The 24,982-nt window shown below is 39.8% G+C and overlaps 1 protein-coding gene across 1 annotated transcript in view; it reads left to right on the top strand.

Annotated features, from left to right (window-relative positions):
• LOC107207247 (von Willebrand factor D and EGF domain-containing protein-like) overlaps nucleotides 1-24,982 on the top strand; it is a 192,817-nt gene that overhangs the window by 61,501 nt on the left and 106,334 nt on the right. The window contains exons 15-18 of the mRNA XM_033516200.1: nucleotides 2,367-2,504; nucleotides 4,398-4,538; nucleotides 5,992-6,144; nucleotides 19,590-20,465. Of these exons, the coding sequence (XP_033372091.1) occupies nucleotides 2,367-2,504; nucleotides 4,398-4,538; nucleotides 5,992-6,144; nucleotides 19,590-20,465 (1,308 nt within the window). The remainder of the gene's footprint in view (nucleotides 1-2,366; nucleotides 2,505-4,397; nucleotides 4,539-5,991; nucleotides 6,145-19,589; nucleotides 20,466-24,982) is intronic.

Here is a 24,982-nt window from a genome sequence, read left to right as displayed (position 1 = left end):
TCCCAGGATTTGTTAGTGGTTCCTAATCACCATACAGAGCCTAAGTGGGATTTTTCTGTTCCTTTAGAGCCAACTTAATGTGAATACAGTCAAAAAAATCTTTCTTTGCATCTGTAGGTGGTCAGCTCCTATTGAGGCATGAAAGGACTTTATTTTCTCAAACAACTTCCCATGCAGGGATGGAGAAATATAGCTGGCACATAAACAAGGTTCAGCCTTGGAACTTGATGAACTTCTATTCCTATTATTTTTATTTGCACTGTAGCAGTGCCAAGACAGTTGAGTCTCCCCTGTGCTACAGTGCACAGGAGGTCATGTAAACAGAATAATTGACACTTCTTGATGCAGACAGCTTCCTGTCCATTTCTGCTGCTTCTTCAGCATCATTCAGCCAAGTTTGCAAACATTTCTCCTTGGATTCATCAGGATTGTCATTATGCCAAAATTGGTCAGACACTGTTTAAAATCAAATCTCTGTGTGAAAAGCAGTGCTTGCATAGTTTCACCTTAACATCACAAAAATCAGCCAAGTGGCTGAATTTTATCTTGTTACTTATGGTGTTCCTTTGATTTCTGTAATGCCCTTGTCTCAAGATTTGAAAGACAGCCCTTTGCAGTGAAAACAGAGTATTTAAAGGTGAGAAGGAGAGTATGAGAGGGACCAAGGGAGAAGTGACTGTTGTTACTGAAACTGGGAACTTTGATCCAACATTGTCTATGGTGGCATGTTACATGTCTTTGTATGATACTCAAAGAAAGAAATTACTAATCTAATCAGAGGGCTACTCATTCAGTATTTTCCATGTGATGTCTAATAATTTCCCAATGCATGACCAGAAATCAGCATCAGAGGAAAGCAGTCTGATGCCAAGAATGTGATAATTGAATAATGAAATATAGACAGCCAAAATTTAATGAGGGAAGGAAAAAGTTAAGCCTAGCCTTGCAACACTGTGTGATGTCCAGTTTCAATAAATGAAGCAAGAAGCAAGAAAACCATAACAAATTAGCTCGAGATGGAGCAGGAAAAGGGATGTGGCTTTCATGCTGCTGTTCTTTTTTTCCTCAGGAAGAAGCAGGCATGGGAAGGAGATGTCACTGGCTTTTTAGGCAGCTCAATCTATAGAGAGATTTCAGTTTGAGTTTTCTACCTTGAGATGCTGTTTTAACTTGAAAGGACTAGTGAAAGCTGTCCGCAATGCTGAAGCAATGAGAGATTATGTTGTAGGAGATGAATAGCAATGCTGTTTTTATCATCCTGTAATTAATCCTTCTGTGAAAATTTTATTTTTTGAAGGAAAAGAAGAAGATTTCTTTATCCTTAGACCTTTTGTCACAAGAAACCTGGATATCTGACATGGATCAAACCTTCCTGTACCTGGTGCTATGTCTTGAGGCATGCCCCTGGATTCTCCAGAAGCTGTCCCAATCTCCTTGTATATTCCTACAGGGAGAAAGGGGATGCCTCAGTAAAAGTGGTCTGGGCTAGTTTGTGACTGCCCTCAGGGCTGTACATCCTGGGACCAGCAGTAGCCAAGTCTGCCCAAGTGCACAGAGACAGCAGAACCTGAAGCCTGGAGGAGTTTTAAACAACATTATATTTGATTACTCTTCCTCATTGCTGTTCAGATAGTGATTTTATCTTCTGGGTCACCCTCCCCTAGAGGTATTCATTAAATCACTCAGAGTTGTGAATTTGAATATCAGTTAAGGGATATTTAAGGGGTCTAAAATCAGCAATAGTCAAGAGAGATTGTTTTGGATTCAGATCCTGTGGCAACCTATCCACCAGTACTGTGGCTCAGTGACATTTTCTGAAGTTTTCAAATGTTGATTTGAAATAGAAAAACTTGGGTTGTTTTTAAAAATCTGATAATGTTGTAAGGTTTACCTTCAACCAGACTCTATCAGGCTGGTTCACAGATATATAAGGTTCACATAGAAACAGAAAGTGCAATGGAGGTCAGTACATGGCTCCTCATCCCCTAAAGCCAAAATGGTGAAATTCATGGGGTTCTTCAGTACATGACAAAGATCTCACATTAAGAAGACAAAAAAACAGCAGCAAAGATGGGAAATGCAGGGGCAATATTAATTTCATTTATGTGCATTTTTATTTAACATGCACAGCTTTCCATGAGGAGTAGTCTCAAATTCAGCACTTCTGGAGCCAATAACGACAGTAATAAACAGTGTGATAAAAGCAGGATGGAGTGAGACAGTGGGGAATTTGGCTGGAACATGAGTGACATTCCCTGTAATGAGTGTGCAGCTGAGAAGTGAGCCTTTGTCTGCTTCAACATTCGAGCTGAACTATAAACAGGGAACCTTTCCTGATTATTAACTTCCCCTTTGCTTTGCCACAGGGCTTACTTGTCAGGAAGACAAGAATGAATGTGAAGAGAGTCCTTGTTTTCCTGGAGTGTCTTGTTTGAACACCTTTGGATCTTATGCATGTGGAATTTGCCCCACTGGGATGGAAGGAAATGGTAAAACTTGCAAATGTAAGTGTTTTACATGATTTATTTTAATAGATGGGAGGGAATGGGTTCCATTCTACTACTATAATCCCTAATTGAGTATTTTGGCACTCATTTCAAGTACAGACCCTTGAATGTACAAAACAGACCATTGTCATGTTATATTAATGGGGATATATGCAAATTGCTCTACTATTTTTCATTTCAGTAGAGAACGAACACCACAGCATACAAAAAAGTACTTTACAGATAGATCATTTGCCAAGGGACACTCTGCACATTCTCCACTATTTCACTCCTAAATATACACCCAGGAGTGAGTGTTTGGGGAGCACCTCCAGGGCTGATTTTTGCTTTGGGTGACAGCTGGTAGGAGAGTAAGAGAAAAGTCAATGTGCTAATCCTTTCCATCCTTTCACCACTTTCCAAGGTGTGCTCTCATTACAGGACACAGCCCAGAGATGCTTGGCATGAAGTCATTCCTCAGATCCCAGCTAGAAGAAAAGGGCCATGAACAGTTTTAGATCTGCTCAATATTTGCTTTTAGAGCCACAGACTCTTTATGGGGGAGCCTACAGTGACTTTGCACTCAGAGACCATCCCAGTGCACTTGGTTTGACTCACACACACACTGCTTCTTTCAGCCACACAGACAAAAGCCTTCTCCAAAACTATTTCTATTTTTAACCAGAAGGAGATAAATAGCACCTGAAGACATTTTCACTTGTTTGCTGGTATTTCCAAAGAAATCCAAGAATTGAAAAATACAGATATTTACTGTGCAGCCATTAACATTTCCTCATATTGACTACAGAAAGGAAAAAAAAAATACCCATTGTAAACAGACTGAGTAGTAGCTGCAGGACCCTGGCACAAGCAACACTGCCTTTGCCAGATTTGCCAAACATCTGTAGATAAAGTTTTCTGTGTTGTATCATTTGGCCACATTAGTTATTTCAAAGTGCTTTTGCATCTGTTTCACAAATGAATATTTTAGTGGTTAATTTGATCCACGAAGGAAGAATATAGCAAATAAATTGCTTTTGAAAAATATTACATTTCTTGCGTTGAATTTTTTTAATTACAGAAAAAGAAAAAAATCTGTTTCTGAAATGCACATTTATTAGAAAGAATAAACCCGAGGGCTTATTTGTTCCCCTAGGATAGGATAAAAATCATTATTTTTAGCTCTGATTCAGAGACTCAACATTCCTGCTCATAACTCCCTTGCTTAAATGAGTATAATGGGAAGGAGGGAAGGTGAGCTCAAGTAGTTCTATAGCTCCTAAATTGAGCAAAAGCTCATTGCATTGTTTAATATATACAGAGTCAGAGTTTCAGGCTCTGCTAAGAGTAAAGAATATTCAAGAGACCCAAGGCAATAATTTTTTAATTTGCAGTACTATCCACGTAGACTTTACCCCTAATTCATTACCTTAAAATTATGCAGAAAATCCCATTTTTCAGAGTCTCCTCACTGCATCCACATGCATTTTAACAGGTATTTCGACACACACAAAGCTGGCAGCTGAACTGACTGAACAAACACACTCACCAGAGTTTCAGAGAGAACGAGAGGCTTTCAAGGAGAGGCAAAACTCAGAGCACAGCTCCCAGGGTGAGGTGTAGCATCCCCATCCAAGGAGCAGTGCTGTCAAACACTGCTTGACCTGAGGCTTTCCAAGTGCCCTGAGCCCAGTGAAAAATCACAGTGCATATTAAGACTCCCAGACAAGCAAAATTCAGAAAGCTTGCGCATAATAATTTTTTCTATACTTGGTTGAAGCTTTGCTTTATCTGCTTGTTGGCTTCCAGAGTAAACTTGTGCCAGGTTACCTGATTTGTTGTTGCTGTGGCTTTTTATCATCAATCACAGCTCTAACACTGTGTTTCTTGTCTCTGTGATATTTTCCACAGCTGTGCTTGCTGCTGACGTTACAGAAGCTTTAAGCAATGGCAAAGGTGAATTGAACAGGACTAAGGTTAAGCAGCCACTGCAATCCTTAGAGGCAAAGGATTCTCCTGTAATTAAGAATTTTAACATAAGTGATAGACACGGTAGGTATACAAGGATATGAAATCTTTCTCATTTGAGGCAGTTTATGTATTCAGAAATCATTAATTTTAACACCTTAACAGTAAATACAAACTAGCTGTTTATAACACTAGAAAATTTGAGTTAGAAATAAACCACTCAATACATCAGATTGTTGCTGAACAATTTGACATGGAATTACAACAGGAACAGTCAGAGTGGTCAGGCTTAATTAGAAATCACACCACTTCTGAGGCAGGGCAAAACTACTCCAAATTCTTGTGATCAATGGAGAGCAAGATGATAAAAGTGGCAGCTTATGCTAGCTTGCCATGACCAAGTGATGCTGGTGTTTTATTTCAGTATTTAATGGGCAGCCACTGAATTGTTACTGAGTTTTAAGCACAAGTGAAGATCAGCTCGAGGAATGAACTTGTCTGGGGCAGCACCTTTTCCCAGAGATGCAGCACTCTCTGACATGGGTGTGCACCTGGCACAATGCTTGTGTTGGTCGTGCTCTAAGGAGTGTTGCATTTTTAATTTCTTTTCCAGTGAAAGCAGGCAGCAAAAATTGAGATTGGTCATATCTGTTGTACAGAAGCATATGTAAAATAAAGGGTTTTCTTTTTCTTGCCCTCTTTTTTTTATTTTTATTTTTTAATATGTGTACCAGGCCAGCCAACCCCTAAGCAGAACTTTCCTCTTGCAGGTATCCTGTATCATGATACTGCAGGTAAAGTGCAAGAATAATGCAGAAAATACTTGAGAATCATGATGGAGACCTCACTGGAAGCAATTAAAAAATATATACAATCATCATTAAGATTGTATTCATCATCTGTTCTCTGTCTTGGCACTATTAAATACTTCACAGGCAGTTCATATACACTTGCTGTTCAGTGACATCATAAGTGGTAAAATATTATATACTACCAGAGTGGTAAATTTTGCACACAGTCCTAAGATAATTAAAGCAGTTTCCTGTAATACAAGGTTTGACACATTAAGGATGATTTCCAGATCAGAAATACATGTACTTCACAGTGTAACTTCCAAAGTAGGGTATAGGTGCTGTAAGGCTTGATAATTACCTTCCAATTATAAAAGACCAAAAGAACGTCAAATAATACCTTTTCTCACTCAGTTAATCTTTCACTTATGCTGAAAATTACAGTTTCTATATTTTACATGATAAATGCCAAACAATTCCGAGTAATAAACTTGAAAACACGTAATTAGAGGACTAATAAATCTTGCTTTAATGAGAAACAGCTGTTCTGTTACACTGTGCCTACAGGACATTCTCATGTTTGGCTCAAGGTTTGGGAACACTTTGCATTAATTAGATTTTAAAAGAATAAAAGCAGTTATAAAGCTTTAGCTGGGCTCAGGCAGTCACTGCTAAATTTTAGATATGAGTTTCAGCTGAGAAATGATGAATAAGATGCTTGAACTGCGTTGTTTTTGGCCGTGCAGGTGTGTCACACGTCCCCAGCTGTGCCAGGAGGCCGTGTTTCCCCGGAGCGCCGTGCTTTGACCGGAGAGCCCCTTACCTTGGCTACGTCTGCGGCCGCTGTCCAGCCGGGTTTGTTGGAAATGGTCGAGTCTGTACCAAAGTCCCCAGACCAGGTACTTTCTGTTTATTTAGAAGTTTAAAAAGGTTTTGCAGAGAAAGGCTGTGAGGCAGTGTGAGCTAGCATGGCGTTACAACACGCTGTCCTCTGGAATGAAGTTCTGACGGCTGTGTTCTGTCACTCCCACCTGAGGAGCAGCTGGCAGGACTTATTTCAGGAATACCTGGCTCCATGGGTTGAAATCCAATAGATTAACCACCTCATTTGCTACTGGGGGGAATTCTTCACATCAGGACTTGTTCAAGGGTATGAATCACCACATCTGTATTCCTGCCACAGCACTGGCACAGGAATGCAGGACTCGTTTCCTCCTCAGTAGGATCAGAACTCAATACATGCCAGTATCACCCAGCCCTCCTTCTTTCTTAATTCTTCTGCTGCAAGGCATCTGTTCCACAAGGTGACCAGTGAGGACAATAATAAACAAAGTGTCACACAAGAACAACTGCACCAACAACTGAAGGCAACAGATAATTAAAGAATTTTTATAGTGTTGGTCATAGCCTGAGCAATAATCTTCCTTGGGGAGCTCTGAAAATCAGCTGCTCCCATTAATCTCTGAGGACTGAAGAGAAGGCCTCATTATAAGAGGTCTTCTGCTGTGGTGAAAGAAAAGCTGAGTCCTGACCTCAGGCACAAAGTGGCAATGGCACAGCAACTGCTGTCCTCTGATCCTGCTCTCTCTCAATGATATTCCCATCATTCAATGGATGGTTCTATAGGGACAGTCTGGATGATTGTTCCCTTTTTACTGCACAGACTGCACTGCCAGGAGTATTCATGTTTATTCCTTAATAACAGTAGTTACCAGGTTAGATTTCTTTAAATCTTTTTCCAAAGTATTCAAGACACAGTGTTTTGAAACCTGTCAAATTGTTCCCTGACCTCCTACACTTGACCAACCCCCCTTCGCTTCCCATTCTGTATCCAAATCAATGATTGTTACCTTGGTGTTATATTTTAACACACTATATCAAAGTGGAAGCAATTTTACTGCTTAGTGTAGGTATCATCCAATCTCTTGGAACTATAAATTGATTTTAGCCAGTTCTCAGAATCTAAAGGTCACAAAAATAAACTCAACATTTTTCTCTCCCTAGCAATGAGTATGTACAAAGTATTACTTAGTCTGCCAGCATCACTAAGCCAGCTATTGACTCTTCTATAACTTGGGAAAGCTGTAAAAGTGGTTGAGGAAGAAAAAAAATCATTGTGCATATAAATAACTTTTCTGTTATTGCCCAAAGCTGCACCTTGTCATTAATGGGATAATGGGATACACACTGTGCACCCCAAAGGTCCTTTAAATGCTGTTGAGCAGAACAGACATTCCACAGCTGCAGGTATTGGTACAGTAAATCAGGCACACTTACACTGTGCTTATATAAACATTAACCAATAAATTTGTCTGTGTTCTGGAAAGGGGAGTGCAGAGGGAAGCTGCCATTTGGTGTGATTCATACCTGTCATATACAACCCCAGGCAAAGATTTAAGAAATATCCCAGGTATCAGGATCTGAAACAAGTACATTCTTCCTTCAAAAGTGAGCTGTATATCAGAGGCAGGGGGATTGTTTCACATTTTTCTCTTGAATATGCAAACTGAGCCAGGACTTCATGCTGCAAATGATGCCAGCTTGAACACTTCAGGAAGGGAATGAAGAGAAATTATTTTTTTTTTGTTGCAACAGAACTTTATATTCATTCCTGTGAATTGTATCACAATAGAAGCGATGAGAATCTTGTGCCTCAAGGTTAGATGAGAGCAGTCATTTGTTTTAATACTTAGAAATTAAAGCAATTGTTGCAGCTGTATGAGTGTCCTTAATTATGGCCAAAATGATGGGTTTAACTTTCCTTCCCAAGTGCTTTGCCAGTGGAAGCAGAAGTATTGTATAGCACTGTTGACTAAAAGATACCAGACAAAAAAGAATTGACTTTCAATTATATCTATGTACAGTTGTGGATTATGATTATTGTGAAATCCTCCCTGTTGGAATAATAGCTTCTCTCCCTTGTAACTTATGCCATCAGCCTTCAAATGAAACAGAACAAATCCTTTTCAGCTTGCTACAGTGCTTGTGAAGGTACTGAGATTATGTGCCACTTCTTTCCAACTCTAGTAATTTTAATCTAAAAATACTCCTGCTAATCCCTATTTTGTACTTTTATTGGCTGCTTTTGACATGAGATTATACTTAATTGCAGTGATTTAAGGATTAAAGGATAAGTATTTCTTCATACTGAAACCACAAAAATTACCCAAATGCCTTTGTAGGCTGCCGAGGAGAAAAATATTCCAGAAGAAAATTGTTTCTTTAGTCAGTGTTTGATGAGCTGCACGCAAAAAGTCCTTTTTTGATTTATAATCAACAAAGTACCATTTCCTCAGCATTCATATGTGATGGGCATTCATCTGTTGAAGTGCTTGACTTACTGCAAACTATGTAACTCTAGAAATAAGTTTCTGAGCTACATTTATCTGCTTTAAAAATGCAGGGCCTCATTCTGTTCTCACTTACATATTTTACCTGGCCTGTATCTGTAGCTTGTACCACTTTAAATCAACCAGACTTGGTTGCAATTTTTCGTGAAGTACATCAGAACAATCTTAAGGAAAAGCCAGTATGGAATTTCACATATAGAGGGAAATAATTTCTTTTTTTAAAAAACATATTCTCCTATCAGAAACAAAAAGCTATTCCTGTCCCTTTCAGACCCATAAAGCAGGTATCCTACATTTATTTAAGAATTTACAAGTGGGGTCAAAAGTCCCTTAAGTCTGTTGGCATTGCAATAAATAGGAAAGCCTAAGGAATTTAAATCTATCCAGGCTTCCCTGGGCACATTTCACTTTTGTATAAAATATCTGTTTCTTTTTTTGCTAGAAGAGGCAGATCCATTAAATCAAACCACCCAGTATCATTGGTCATATTCCTGGCACAAATAAAATGAATATATCCTAATGGGGATGCTGGTGATGTTCCTGCACACAGCAATATCAGCTCTCGTCAGGCGCTCTGGGTATTTCTCCAGCCTGGTTTCATCACTCACAGTCACACAGATACCCATCTGTTTGCACTTTCTTTAGCAGGTTAGAGAGGTTGGTGTCATCACAAAGGATTTATTTTTTAACTATTAGTAAATCAGCAATTTTACTGGACAAAGCAGTGCCACATCCATCACCCATAAAGGATTGTTTGTTCAGAGCAGCTCTTTCTGCCTCTCCTGGTTTAGGCAGCTGAAGATCAAGGGAGAGGGTGATTTTATGATCTCTGTAATCGAGTTCTGCTTTCCCATTCAGAACACCTCTGCAAGATCTCCTGTCATAGCAGTTAATTTGCAGTATTGTAGACATTTGGCACTTGCTATACTTTTGTTATTTGTTATGTTTACGTGCTCTGTGCTTCACACTCCTCCAGTATCTGCCCTGTGCATCTGAATTCACTTTGATTTTACATCAGAGAGACCTCTGTCACCTTCTCATTTGCACCACTGTCAGATCGACATCAGGATGTGGATTTAAAAGGAGAATAAAATGTTTTGAAGTAAAAGAATGTGTGTGTCTTTAAACACATACTGCTCAAACACCAGAGGAGCATATTAACGTTAAGTTTCACGTTCTTAAATTTTAACTTGGAAATCACTTCTGTCATTATTAGCACTCATCATTAATCACTATCCATGAAAAATAAATATCCCCAGTAAGAGCTTTGGTCACCAACCCAAGGTTTCATGTCTGGAGCTAACTGCAGGAGTAGGGACTTCTCACTGAACCAATCAAATGATTTTGTTTCAAGAGACGACTGAAGAATGTAATAGATTCCTTTCATCTTTTATCTAACAGAATTGATGAATTTGCATTAAAGAGATCAAGGCCCAGATTCCAGTCTCACTTAGCCCAGTGTAAATCATGAGTGATTCCACTGAATGAGTAGCATTACCCTAATGGACTGAGCTGAGCACAGTTCCTGGAAGACACAAAAAACCCCTGTTAAGGCAGGCACATCACACACAGGACTTTTAAATATGAGATTTGTGCGTACCTGTAGGTGTAGATAAAAGGCAAGCACTGCTCAGCATTCAGAGAGTGCTTTGCAAAGAGTACCTAACCCATCCTGACATGGTTTATGCAACGAGTTACAAGGCCTATGTGAAGGCAGGCATGTAGGTGCTGCAGCCATGACAAAACAGAAACACTAAACAGTAAACTCTGATTTGCTCTCAGCTCTCAGCTCTCAGCTCTCAGCTCTCAGCTCTCAGCTCTCAGCTCTCAGCTCTCAGCTCTCAGCTCTCAGCTCTCAGCTCTGCCTGTGGGCTCCAAAACTGGGAAGCATTAAATGTCAATGGCTTCCAGCTCCTAGATCTAACTCGAGCCATGGAAACCCAGTCCACAATTCATTTTTGGAATATGTGGTGGGAGTTGCTTATCCCTTCCATAAACATCATTTCAGTGCTTCTAGCTGGTGTATTTCAGGACAAAATGTACTTTTTTTTTCAGATGGACTAGTTATGATGTAATGATGTCTCCTTCAAGGGATATGTGATGAAATGGCAACTGAAGTGGGGTTAGAAATGCCACACAAAGACATTCCATATAAATTTGGTCCTATGAAAGAGTCAGTTTTGCAAATGGCATACCAGTAATCTTCACATGAGGCCTGGAACAGCCTGGAATTTTGGACATAAGCTCTGACCCTTTCCTGCCCTCTTAGTCTGTAATTGCCACTGGAAATCCACTCCTGTACTTGTCAAGACATAAAGGGAATCTGAGAGAGTCTTTCTGATGTCTTTCTTCTCCTTAAGGATACCTCATAAAATATTAAGTATTTTCAGAAAAATATCAAGAGACCTGTACAGTATATGCTATGACCCAAACATAACAAGCAAAGTAGGCACAGTGGGAAGAATATGTTTAGATAATTTAAAAGATAAATGGTCTCCAGCTTCACTGATCCATACACTCTGTCAATCCAGAACTTGTTAAGTGCTTCCAATACAGATGATATATTTAGGAAATGATGTAGCTCAGCAATAGAAGACCAATGAAGCCCAAGCCATAAAACCACTAGGGAAGAGGACTCAGCTATATGCCATGAATAATATTTACATTCAATCAGAATATCAAGTACAGATTACATTTCTCTCCTACCAAGAATATGCCACCTTTTGCTTAAGCAATCACTGGGCCATCATGACTTTTAAGTGATAATAACAACTCAGTCTCCAACAAATAATCTACACAGGATACAGGCTCAGTAGCTTTTTACATTGACAGAGCAGAGCAAGATTATCTTCTCTTAGAATTTCCAGGCTCATTTAATCATCCAGCTATAATAGCACACAGCTTTTAAAGGGAGCCAACCCTGTTTGCACAAATTTGACAAGATTGCTGTTTTGTTAAAGGCACTTAAAGGCCCCTTTAGAACTGGAAGTAACTCAGACTGGACCAATATCATGGCCCCATTAAAGCAACATAAGAGTCTTTCCACTAAGGGATAAAGCAAAGAAGGATTTGAAGAGAAAGGACTCGTAAGCAACACAAAACCCAGCACAGTACAGGGTAGGGGGTAAAAATAGGTGTGAACTATACAGAACTTTCATGGTCAGGACAAATTTAGGACCAGTTCCTAAACATCTTGCTGGTTTTGAACCAAGGTATATAAAGGTACAGTAGCACCCACTTCACAGTATTTTATTGCAGCACCAGGGGATGTCCACTGCCAAGTCATGTGAATTGTGCCCCAAATATCACATATCACATGAATAGTGTTGGTTCATTCCTGGAGAGATACAGCATCAGCCCAGAGCTAACACAAGGCAACCAATCCTCTGGGATGGAGGAGAAAATCATTGCCCAAGCTGTTAATATATTAGATTTAGAATTTCAGAGAATCAGAATAACAATGTTGGAAGGGACCTCAAAAGATATCCAGTCCAACCTTTGTTTTTTCAAAGAGAACTAGCTAAGTTCTTTTGTGCCATACCATCTGAAATCTTACTACTGTAATTTCTTACCTTTTGTTTTCTAAATTGCTAAGAGAATATAGGTACTTGTCAACTCAATTGGTTGAAATTGTGGAGAATTCCATAAAAGCATGATTTCACTGAGAGTATTTATACATGCTTACATGATTTTAAAATAAATTCATTACTGGTTCCCAGTAAGGCATAGTTCATTTTGTGTCTTGGCTTTCATATGTAAAATAACTCAATTTTTATATGTTTACAGCACAAAACAACATAATTATTGTTTTAGACCATTTATTTCTTGAATTGAGTAAAAGAGGTATTTCAGTAATTTATTCTTTGCTATTTCTTTGCTGAAATACTTTGAAGTATTTCAGCTATTTTTTTCTCTGAAGAAATATTATGGCTTTTCTTTTGAAGAAATGAACTTTCTTTATAATCTATTATTACTCTTCTAAAGGATTCTACATAGATATTTCAGAGAATTAGACAGGGATGCTTCAGAAATGATCTGCCTTAATTTAGCCTATTTTGTATATATCTATCAACCTGTTCGTGCCATGAGAGAGTCTCAAGACCCATGAGGGATCATCAGATAAGAACAGAGTTTCTATTAATTTTTCCATCTCTCTCAGTTCTGAGAAGTAAAATATACTGTCAATTCTTGAATAGAAAATATAATTTGGTTCCATGAACTCTATCTTAACACCACCTTTGTAGCTGCTGAAATAATGCAGTTTCAGGCTCCAATAATTGGAGGAGGCAGAACACAAAAGAGGAGAGGTAAAAGTTCAGGCCCGAAAGATGGACAAGGGATAATGAAAGGAAGAGTGATAAAACAGCTATGAGGGGATTAAGTGGGTGATCCAGGGTGTTTTGAAACACAACCACACTTCTCCTTGGCTTCCTGTTTTCTTGGCTGGGTATTCAGAGAAAAGCACAGGAAGAGCACTTCTGAAAACAGCAGCAGAGAAGGGGAATATAAAGATATAAAGATCCAAGGTATATAAAGAGCACGGAAGGAGATCTGGCAACAAAGCAGTGAGAGGAGCACGGCTCCTGTGCGAGGGGTGAGAGCACATCAAACATTTTGAGTTTTTTCCAACCCACAGGAGGGAAGTTTTCAATTAAATCTTGAAATAAACTGGAAGGTAGAAGATGTGTTTGAGAAAACATTGTTTGTAAAAACATAGCAGGTTTATAAACCTCCACAGGCAATCAAAAAAAAAAAAAAAGATACTGATAAAGGAAATTGTTGGTAGAGAAGGGGGAAAAAAATCTATGTATGGGGAGCATGCTCATATCTTTGCAATCAGCAATTCTTACACCATTTTAAAAATGCTGTCTCAGGTGACCATGTTGGTAAAATTTGTATTGAAAACATACAGAAAAAAAATCACAAAAGAAATAAAGAAAACCTCCCAACAAACAGGGTCTGAAAACAAAGTGCTCAAAATACATTATTTTCCTCAAAGACACATTTTTCTGTCATTGTGTTAATCACCTTCCTATGCTTTGCCTGTACAGAATGTCATGTCCCAAGAATCTTACTTGGAAAGCAGATCCACATAATAAGGGGAAATGTAATGTATTAGGATAAATTTCATATTTAAAGCTGTTTTTTCATTTTCAGAATTGAGTGTCATTTTAGGATTTCAGCTCATGGCCTAATCTTATCTACCCAGAAGACCAAAATAAGAGCTGATCATTTAAATCTGTGAGAAATCTGACGTATATTAATTTAAATCAAGGCAGTATTATTGTCCCAACTATTTGTTCTTCTTAGTTTTTTCTGCCATGTAATCTTCATAATTACTCTTTAATTAATCTTCACAACCTCTTTAATTTCATAAAAGGTTTTTTTCTTTCTTAAACTCAAATCACAATGTTTTCTATTGGAAAAGCTTTACAAATAGAAAAATATTCCCTATAAAAAAAGAGCTATACCTTAGAAAAATCTTTCTTAAAATTGTGTATTTGTTCAGTGTGAAAGGGACAATCTTTATGTATTCCTTAATGTATCATAGATAAGACTGAAAATTTGTCAAGTAGTTGATATTATCATTTGTATGTTCATGAACTGTTTCTTTCCTGGCCAACCATCTCAGAATCCCCATTTTCTTTAAAGAAAGCAGTTAATGAATGGAGATGTAAATTATATTGCTCTAAAATCCTTGAAGCAATGAACTGCACGGTGATGCAAAACTTATAAATTACTTTTAATGTGACATAAGCAAACTCACTACCTCACATTCAGGTAATATTTTCTTGTATACTCACACAGGTTCTCAACATCCCAGAACTGGAAAAGGACCTCCCTGATAGCAGAGTCTAGATCCCCTTGCACTTGTGGGAATCCTTTATTCTGAACACAGAAAGACTCATAAACAAGGTTGAGTGGGTGAGCTGACTGAAGATCCCAGTTTTTCTCCTCCCCAAAAGTGTTGTGTTACAGCAGAATGACTTTGTATTTCATTGACACAAGACAAATTTGCCTTGCAAATTCTGGATGCTGTTAGAGAATTGTGTATGTGCAGCTGCAGCCACATTGGCAAACAGAGTCTGAAGGAGAGGAGTTGTTATAATCAGAAGTGGCTGAGTGATGCAGAGCCCACAGACAATTCCCTGCTGCTCATGATTTTGGTAGGTGAAGGGGAAGAAAATTGCTCACCAGACAGCAACATCAGTGACACAATCTCATTTTCTATCAGGCTGAAAGAGCTCAGGGACAGTGAACTAGATGTTCACCTTTTAATTTCATCATTAAAGCATGGAGTGAGTAAATTTACCCATCACAGAAGTGGTGGTTTGAGAGCACAAGGACTGAATACTCCTGTACAGATGGGTACAGAGTCGTGTGACTCCTTTGCTCTGTGCTGAGCTGTGTGGATGTGAGGCACACCAGGTTTACATTTGGTTTTCCACATTTTTACATTAAATAAAATGATTATTGGGTCGAAAATTTAGCTCCTATCTAAATTTACACTAATATCCCAATCACAATGAGTTTTGAAAGGTTTTTGTCGCTACAAAAATAATCCTGGATATGACTGTTTGTAAAACAGGGGAGGTGAAGCTGTATTTCACTTAAAGGTAGTGAGGAATTTATTCTGGGAGTTACTGCTTGTGATTGTAGGAGAAGGGAAATGGTGACTGGGAATTCCACCCAACATCTAATGTGGGGAACTTCTGGATGCTTAACAGGAAGGAAGGGAGAATTGAAACACTATATTACTGAATATTTAGGGGAGGGAAGACATTGGGGTATGACTAGATGGCAAAACAAGTGATTAAGGAATTAAACTCACTCTGAGCAGAGAAGAAAGTAATGTCAAGACATAATGATATAAAAGAGGAAACTAAGAATTGATGAAAAAAAGAGAATTTCCCTGGAGCATCCTATTGACAGCTGCTCTTGTTTCCCTTTTCTCACTCAGTAAATACAGAAAAAAATATTAACATGGAAACATACAGAGGGAAATGGGAATATTCTAACCACTCTGGTAACAAGACTTCTTAGACCAGTGTAATTTTTCTGTTCTCTCTTGACATTTTAAATAAGATTTATGTGCTGGTAGATGTTTCAAATTTTAAATGATGACCCACACAGTGTAATATGTCAAAAGAGCATTTCTCTGCCAACACTCTTCTGAATGAGAAATGGGCTGGACAGCAGGTACTACTAAATGTTAATGGCTCTAAAACTACACAAATTGTAAATTTATTGAATTGTGTTAATAATGAATCCTTAAACTGTTCACAGAATTCTGAAGAAGCTGTAACTCGATCAGAATTAAAGGTGTCCATAATCCTCTGAAGTGAGAGGCAGAAGTGGTCACAGCCAGAGGATTTTGTTAAGGAGAAGGAGCCAGTCTCCACTTGAAGAGTAGACTGGTTTGGGATATTTTATTAGATTAAAAGGGAGAGAAGCACTTGAGATGACATGGTGATGCTCAAGTCATTACATAAATAAAAAGTTACACTCCTATTTTAAACCCAAAAGCTAAGTCTCTAATAGCTGCAAAGAGAAGCATGGAAATGGAAAGGTGATAAATACTGAGACCTGCAGGCAGCTTAAGCAAGTGTTTGAAGTGTCAGCTGCCAGTTTTGGTCAGGATGGGGCTGTCTCCGAGGCACGTGGCTTGGGAAGAACAGAGTGAAGGTGTGTAAGTCTAACCCCAGCAATGATGTGGGGGAGCAGCACCAAGGAATATAATCAGCAGCCTGTTGTACCCAGGGTGTGAAATGTGTGCTGATTCACTGGGAGCAGAAGTAGTTGGGGTCAGAAAAGGACATAACTTCTCTTAATTCCAGTCTGGATCTGGTCTTTTTCTGAAAGACTGTGGATGCAAAAAAAACCTCCAACCAAAGAAACCATAAACTGAAAAGAGAAAAATATATTGGACTTCTTTTCTGTTTCACAATGTTGATATCTCACCCTGGGTTTAAGAGATGTCAAGTACCTTCTCTGTGAATGGCTGTTTCCACCAACTTAAACAGTCATTTTTATTCCCTTTGGAATGATCTCAGCAACTCTGTGATGGCACTGGTGAACCAGGGCTGGTTGTGACAGTTCTGATTTGTGAGCTTTGTGTGAAACCCTGGGGAGCCAGAGGCTGGAGCATCACAGGCTGGGGGACACCTGCACCACATGGATGGAAAGTGTCCTGGTGTTGAGCTGGATGAGGGATGTTAAACCTCTGTCTCAGAAATTTGGTCACTGTCACCCCTGCTCCAATCTTCCCCAGACGAGGGACGACAGAGGAATCTGTCTTTTTGGGACCTGATCCATACAGGAATGATGCCTGCTCACACTGGGGCAGTCCATCAATAAAAACACAGGTCCTGCACATCTGGAGCAGAGCAGCAGCATTTCAGTCTCTTATCTACTTCTGTGAAAAATAAACTCAGTTATTCCACTGCTGCACATTTCCCTGTTTGTACGGGGGCAGAAATACTGACAGGCAGTGAAAACATGGGTTTGTTCCATGGTGTAACCTTGAGCACTTGGCCTTGTTGGGTTTTTTTGGTGATTTCACCCAGTCCAATGTGCAATCATATGCTGGCATAGCAGGGAAAAACAGATTCACACATGCACAGTTTGCATGGATAATTGGTTATACATTTGAGGATACTGATCAACAGCAAGGAAAATAAATTGAAGTAATGCAGGATTTGAGAAAGCTGCTGACTACAGACAACTGTAGTCAGATTTTTGGTTTGCTTTCATTATTTTAGCGTATTTAGATACTTAGAAGGCTGCAGAAAGACATTTTCAGGTATTCCAGAAAAAATCTATTGTGTTCTTATCTGAACTAATTTGCACACTATCAACATAAGTAAAAATCTGAAACAATGAAAGCTGAGAGGATTCTCTGGTCAACACCCTTGAATGACACCAAAACCTTATGAAGTTCAGTCACCTCTACAGAGTGGCTGAGGGACCTTTATCAGGACATATCATAATGAACAAGCAACAAAAATGTTGCACTACTCTTCAGAGGCAGTATTTGAGATGTAAAAATCACCTTATCACAGAAATACTTCAAAAATATGCTTCCTCTTACAGGGAAAGATGAAGTTTATTGACGAATGGGTATTTCACCCCTATCAACTGCTAAAGAAATAAAAGATTTCCCTTTCTCAGGTAGTCAGTCTGATCCCCTTTCTAGTTACTCAAATTTAATTGGGAGGAAAACCCATTTAATTATGACACAGTGGAAGGAGCTCAAAGCTATAATCAGGACTCATTTTGGAAATTTGTCAGAGAGGTCATTCAGTCCTTCACTGTCATTCCTGTTGATTTCTGGTCCCTGAATCAAATTTTCTAATGTCTATAATGATCATCTAATACTGATAATTTTCTGTGGAGATATTTCTTTCATCTTTCCCTCATTCATTCATTTTTAAAATCCTTTGACTTCTCCTATCTTCATATGCTCTTTTTGCTGATATCCTCCTGCTTCATCATCTCTGTTCTTCCATTCTGTGTCTCTCATCATTCACCAGCCTTACTTTGGATACTGAAATCCATGTATTTGCCTTCTGCTCTCCTAAATACCATGTATTTACCTGCTGATGGCCACAGCTCAATCCAGTACCATTGTAAATCTCCAAAACATTGTGCTTCAGGGCAATAGACACTCATCAGCTGCCAGCAGAATGACACTATTTATCAGCCAAATAAACACTACTTTGGCTGCCAGGATTTGCTTTGGTCCATTCAATGCCCTAACTTTAATCTGACCCTTGCCAAGCATCCGAATCTCTTTCCTTGCTAACTATGGTTAAGATCTCCATCAGTGGGAGTTTTCAGAAAATGATTAATATTTATATTTAAAAGAAAAAGGTGCATCCTGCATGGGGTTAACCCCAGAACCAAGAGAGGGTTTTTGTTCAGGATCCAGTATATTCCATATCCTACAGAGTGAGTATGCCAGAACCGGTTAAAAATAGCCTCTTCCATTCATTAGCGTCAGCAGATGGCCATTAATCTTCCTGAAAGTATTGATTCAAACTACTCGTCTCCACTTTCAAGGCCCTTCACAGAGTCCCCTCTGGCCATCTATCATCCCTCCTTACACAGCTGAAAAGGTGGCTGGCTCTGGGACAAGTGGGTGACAGTAACAAACCAGCCTCCCTCACACACTGCCCCTCACGTCTGGAGGGAGCCGTACGCAGCACCAACAAAGCTCTTCCATTTGTCTCCTTTAAAAGCTTTCCTAAAACTTCCCTTTGCCATCAGGGCTACAGAAGCATTCCAGAGTCACCCACTGTGGTGGCACTGGAGCCTCTTCAGGGCACAATCTTGCCAAGGGCCGCGTTGACACTGTGTGTTTCTCCATCTCCAGCGTCTGTCTGTGCCAAGTGCAATGTTCTGTCTCCTTGACTCAAAGAGCTGGAATGCAAACTCTCTGAGTTATCCCCTCCGAGCATTTCCCAGCACAGCACTGCAGTATAAGCAGGTAGTAAGAAGCAAATCTTGGCTCAGGAGGTCAAGAACTGGAAGATTCACCACAAAAAAAGGTGCACAGTACCAAAACCTCATGGACTAAGCCAGCCAAAATTAGTAAACCATTTTACAGCCAATTGCAAAACCAATTGCAGCCAAGTTTTTGGTTGGCTGCAATTTAATCCCTGCATGTCAGCCCAATGCTGCAACTCAAATAATGTCTGACCTTCCCTGAGACTTGCTACCAAAACATATATATTTCATCTGGTTCATGAATGCCACCTTCTGAGTGCCATCACTGCAGTTCCCTGCCTGTCATTGCTGGTGTCACCCACAGCAGACAGCCCCATGTCATTTCTAAGCCAGTTGGCATAAACCTCCCCATAGCATATTTGATAATTAACTCTTACTTCTAGAACTGATGTTCTGTTGTTTGCTGCAAGCCAAAAGGTTCACTGTGGTTCCTTTCAACTCTAGACCAGCAAATTTAGCTAATATATATCTTTCTTCTGCCCTAGTTTCAAGATCCTTCCAAAGCCACATGGATTTTCCTGGAAGAAATATTGAAGATGCTAGAGGCTCTCACCAAGAAGATGCATCTAAGACATCAAGAAATGTATTTTCCCTTCTTTCCCAACCTCAAATTCCAAGACAAGATATTGCATTCCTTCTGGAAAGAAACCCCAGAGTCATTCACACTCCATCCTTTACAATGGAGAGGAAGACTTCCCAAGTTCAGATGTCACCAGAAAAACAACCTGATATGGAGTTCACAGCACCTGAGAAACAACCTTTTCTTGAGAAACTAAGTGACACACTCACACCCCTTCTGCATGAGGAGACAGAGCCCACAGCCCCAGCTGTCAGTATGACCTCCCACCCCCCTCTCCATTTTAAGCAGCACAAAGAAACTACAGCACAGACTCCTCCTCATCCCAACACAAATGCAGATTCATTCCCTGCAAGGTCACAGACTCCTTCCAGGCATGGTTATTCTCCCAGGAAATGGCCCAGTCGAGTCCCAGTGTTGAGGAATAAAGCACCCCAGGGTTTCCCAACAGAGCAGCCCAGAGCATCTCCTTTGGCACCGCACGTCCCCTCCCCTCGCCGTCTGTTAGGTCCTTCCCTTGGTGCTGCATCCCAGAGTGTTGGTGCCCCAGCAGGGTCTGCTCCCAGAGCACGGCTTCCAGCACCCACCACAGCAGCCAGGAAGGTGCTCAGCACAGTGAGGGATGGTGTGGAGCTGCCAAAATCCAGCGGTGGGGTTCACCACCAAGCGGTGTGTGCAGATCTGCCGTGTTTCACCGGCGTGCAGTGCGAGCCAGATGAAGATGGAGAGTTTAAATGTGGTCCTTGTCCCCCTGGATACAGCGGTGATGGAATCTCATGTGAAGGTAAGGGAGAAAGCCCTCTTTAAAATGCTCTTATAACTCCAAATCTAATAATTCTCCAAAGTAAAATTATATTTTATTATAAATTTTGAGATTTTTGTGGCTGGGACCATTCTGTTTTCAAAACCAATTATATCCCAAAATAATAAATAAAACCTATAACTTCGAAACAGCTTTTTCTGCTTACAAAAATGACATATTTATTTGATACCATCTAATCTATTAAAACCAGGGACAGATTGTGATCTTGCTGAATGCCAGATTCATTCTACTAAAGTCATCACATTCAAAACCATATAAAATTTCTGTGAGAAAGAGTAAAATTGATTCTACTTCTCTAAACAACAAATTCTAGGAAAAACTAATTTTTCTAACATCTTAAAAATTACTTGTAAATACCTATCTAATATCTTAAATATGAAATTGAACTTGTCATTTGACATGTATAGTGCCAGAAGGGTTTTCACAATATATTGAGTTATTTATTAGGCACCTGAGATTCCCTCCATAAAACAATAGGATTATGCACTTTGTTGAAGCAACAAATTCCCTGATTTTGCTATCATTAATCACACCTTTTGCTGACATCCCTCTGATAAGCTGATATCTTACCTTGGCCTTCCACCATACAAAGCAAAAGTATTTGTATCATTCATTCCCCTCTCTTTCTTGTCGGGTCTCTCATCCTTCATGCACAGACCAGTGAGCACTGTTGGAGATGTAGTACAAAATGTACAAGAAAAGGTTACTATATTCCGGGCCACTTTATATTTTTGCCTATTTGCACATTTCTGAAAAGCCCCTCCTAAAGGATGTAGAGTTACTTGGCACAAAGGACTCTGTTTTTTACTTCTGTTCTATACCTAGAGATGGAAAAGCACCAAGCAGGTTCTGATACTCTGAAGCTCAAAGCAAGTCTGGCCACAAAAAAGGCCTCTCCTCAAAGACCACACCCATGTATATATGAATATTTACAGTATGGACATAAGGCTGCTGTGTGTTTAGTAGATCCATCAGTACAGTCCTTAAAATGTAAATCTACCTTAAAATGTAAATCTGTCTCTGCCCTTTATTTGTGAGATGTTTTCCTCAGTTGCTGGTACTGCTGAAAATCTCCCTGGAGAGTCCTCAGGATGAAATGCTTTATTACCAACATCATTCTGCATCCTGGGGCTTGATGACATGATGCACAAACATCCTTTTTTTGTGTCTTGTCACTGACCATGACACCTGACTCAATAATTAGCCTGTCCCTTCCCTTTTCTTCTCCATCCTGGGCCCTGCTGCACACCTGCACCCTGGAGCAGAGCCAGTGCTGTGAACAGCACCCATTGTACCTGCAGTCATGGATGTCTCCTCCCATGTCAGATGAAGGTGATTCCTCATGACAAATGATGTTGAAAAATGAGGGTAATTTCTTGGATTAAGGCCTGTCATAACCTCATCTATCAGCACCTTGTGACGCCCACACTACACCAACTCCCCTTAAGACAGTAGTGCCCTCTGAGAACAGAAGGCACAAACACTGGACAAAAAAAATCAAAGCTTACATGAGACCAACATTTGCAAAATCTCCAGGCTTCAACATAACATCCTTGGCAAGTGAGCAAAAATGTCAAGAGACTCAGACGCTATTGATAGTTGTCACCATCTTATTTCATATCAAAATTCAGCGAGATAAAAGAGCCAGCTCGCTGATAGAAAGTTTTAATACCTTTGGATCTTGAGGGGATGTGACCTTTGTTTAATAAGAATGCCTGAAAACAATCTAAAATAAGAAGTACTTTACCAAGTGGTATGTATGTTGTGATAGAATACAATTTATTTTTTTCCAAATGTGCAGATTCAAAACCAGGCTTGGAGGACTGGTAGGAAAACAACCCAGGCAGCATCCTGAAAACTAATTTCTTTCCTAAAGTATATCATGACATATTTTATATCTTTAATATTATTATTCCTCAGTCTCCCTGCCACAGTTCAATTGGAATTCCTCTCCCTTTGCTTTGTCACCCTGCACTGGGGGTCACAGGAGCACAGGATGGAGGAGACCCCTGGGGACCATCAAGTGTAACCTCCTACCTTCCCCTGGAAGAACACAGCTAAATCTCAGTGTATTTGGCTCATATTCAGCCATCTAAACAGAGATATTTTCAGAAGATTTTAGCATTTCCATTTGGATCACTCCCTTCACTACTGACATCTGCGTTGTCTGTCAGAAGCAGAACCCTGCTTTTGTTCCTTCTGTTTTGATGCAATAAGAATTACAGATTATTTTCCTTCTGTCAGCAGCTACATACTCTGCAGGTGAGGGGAGATGAAACAGCTCCTCAAGGCTCGACAGCTCTTTCCCCTTCCTGCACAAAGGCAATAAAACCTCTTATTAGTAGCCTAATGTTAAAGTTTCACAGGCAAACAGGCCAGCTTTAAAAGCTTCATTTCAGAGCAGTGTTTTGGAGACAGTCAGCATGGCCTATACTAAAATAAAAAATAAGCAGGGGAGGTAAGGCCTGCTGTAGTACACTGGATTCCCCCACATTTTCTCTTGTAGAAAATGCTCTCTGGCATTCTTATGGAGTAAGCTTAGCCAAGCATTCCTCTGGTGATGAGGGAGGTTGCTAAATACCTAATTTTCACTCTGAGTGCCGTTTCCAAGGATATATGCAGTGAAAACCAAAGCATTGTTACAGACTCTTTCCAGGAGTTTGTAGCACGAATCACCTGCCAAAGGGCACTGCAAGAGCATCAGAGCACCAGATCTTTACATATTTCAGCTCCCTGTGCCAGTTGAATAAAAACCTAGCAATGTAATAATGCAGAGAGAGCCCTAACAGGATTGATTTCAGAGCGTTTCTGACATTTTGTCTGGTGTGTTACAAGTGGCATGGGTGCTGCAGTGATTTGTAACATCTGGGGCTACTGCTCTGAAATATTTGTTAGTGTTGGTAGTCACCCTAGAGCAGCTCCTTGTCATCCTGCCTCTGTTCCCCACTCTACCACAGATGCTCAGGTCATCACTTGCAAAGATGCTGCATCCACTGGACAAGGGAAAGGGGAAAATGTTGTCATTTCCCTGGTCTCAGCTGATTCCCCAGTGCATATGGCACCACCTGAGAGCACCTGTTGTACTCCTGGAGCTCCTCAGGGTGCCCTAAGGTGGAACTCTTTCTTCCCATTTGATAACAGGATATTATAATATTAATATAATATTAATAGGAAAGATATAGGGATACTGTCCCAGAAGTTATGGATCATGTGCTCCAAAACACCAAAGATAATGCCTTGGAACTTTATCCTCTTCACCCTTTCCAGGTCATGTCTGATTTCACAGTTTTCTATCCTGAAGTCTCATCTTTCCCAAGGACCTCATATATTCACTTGTTCCTTGTACAAAAGCTCTCCTATAAGTTTGGTCTTTTTATCCTTGCATCTTTTTCTGCATCTTCTCTACTTTTATTGTAGCTTTTTTGAGCTGAGGGATCAGACCTGCCCATGGTAATTTAAGATGGAGTTCACCATGGGTACAGGTCATAATGAAGTCTGGCATTTTGTACTCTGCTCCTTTCTTAACAATTCCTACCACTTTATTTGGGGTTTTTTTGGCTGCAGATGAGCACTCAGCTGACATTTCATAAAACAAAATGCATTAGTACCACCTAATCAGCACTGGTGTCTGCATTTGTCCTCCAAATTTATTCAGTCAAGTTTCTCTTGTTAATATTCCAATTGCTGTCATGGACATTTCTCTCACAACCGGGCTCCAGACTGCTGGACTATTTAAATATGCAATGAGATAATTCAATTGCAGGAAGACATGCTTTAATCCTATGCTTCATTTCATTTATCTGTGTATCTTACATGCAAAAGAAATGCTTCAGTCCACAGCTTTCCAGAAGGAAAAACAACAACCCAGAAACTTTCTTTTCCCTTTTTTCACCCCGCGGTTCCGCTGAACACATTAAAACTTCATCTGCACATTTAGGAAGTTAGGTTAATGTATCTTTGGAAGGAAATAAATAATGTACAATGAAACAAGGTAGACCAGGCTCCCTTCAGTGAAGTCTGTCCTGATCTGACTTCTGTGTAAAATTTGAAGCAGGCAATGCTCTCCCAGCTCCAAGCCTGGCTTTATTCGCACAGACCCAGGGCCTCACGTGTGGATGGCACAGGGAGTTACTCACTGTGGAAATGCCAAGCAATAACTCTGTTCTGGAAGACATTTGCTGATTAGGCTATGGAAAATGAGGGAAACAACACAGCATCTGGTATTCCTGAGTGCCCCTGAAGTTATTGCAGAGAAACTTATAAAAACTGTATGATCTCATTTTAATGGAAAATAGAAGTTTGGGGATATTTCCCAAAAAGCCTTTTCAAAGAAAACAATAATGCACTTCTCCATTTTCACCTCCAGATTTTAAATTGTAAACATAAACATACATACACTCAACAGCAAGATTGACCATTTGCAGCAATGTTTTCTTCTTTGCTGTTATTTTTTTCTTCCTATCCGAAACCGCTTAGTA

Source organism: Parus major, chromosome 7 (genome assembly GCF_001522545.3).
Source record: "Parus major isolate Abel chromosome 7, Parus_major1.1, whole genome shotgun sequence".
Classification (NCBI taxonomy): domain Eukaryota; kingdom Metazoa; phylum Chordata; class Aves; order Passeriformes; family Paridae; genus Parus; species Parus major.
This window is presented reverse-complemented; position numbering and strand designations above follow the sequence as displayed.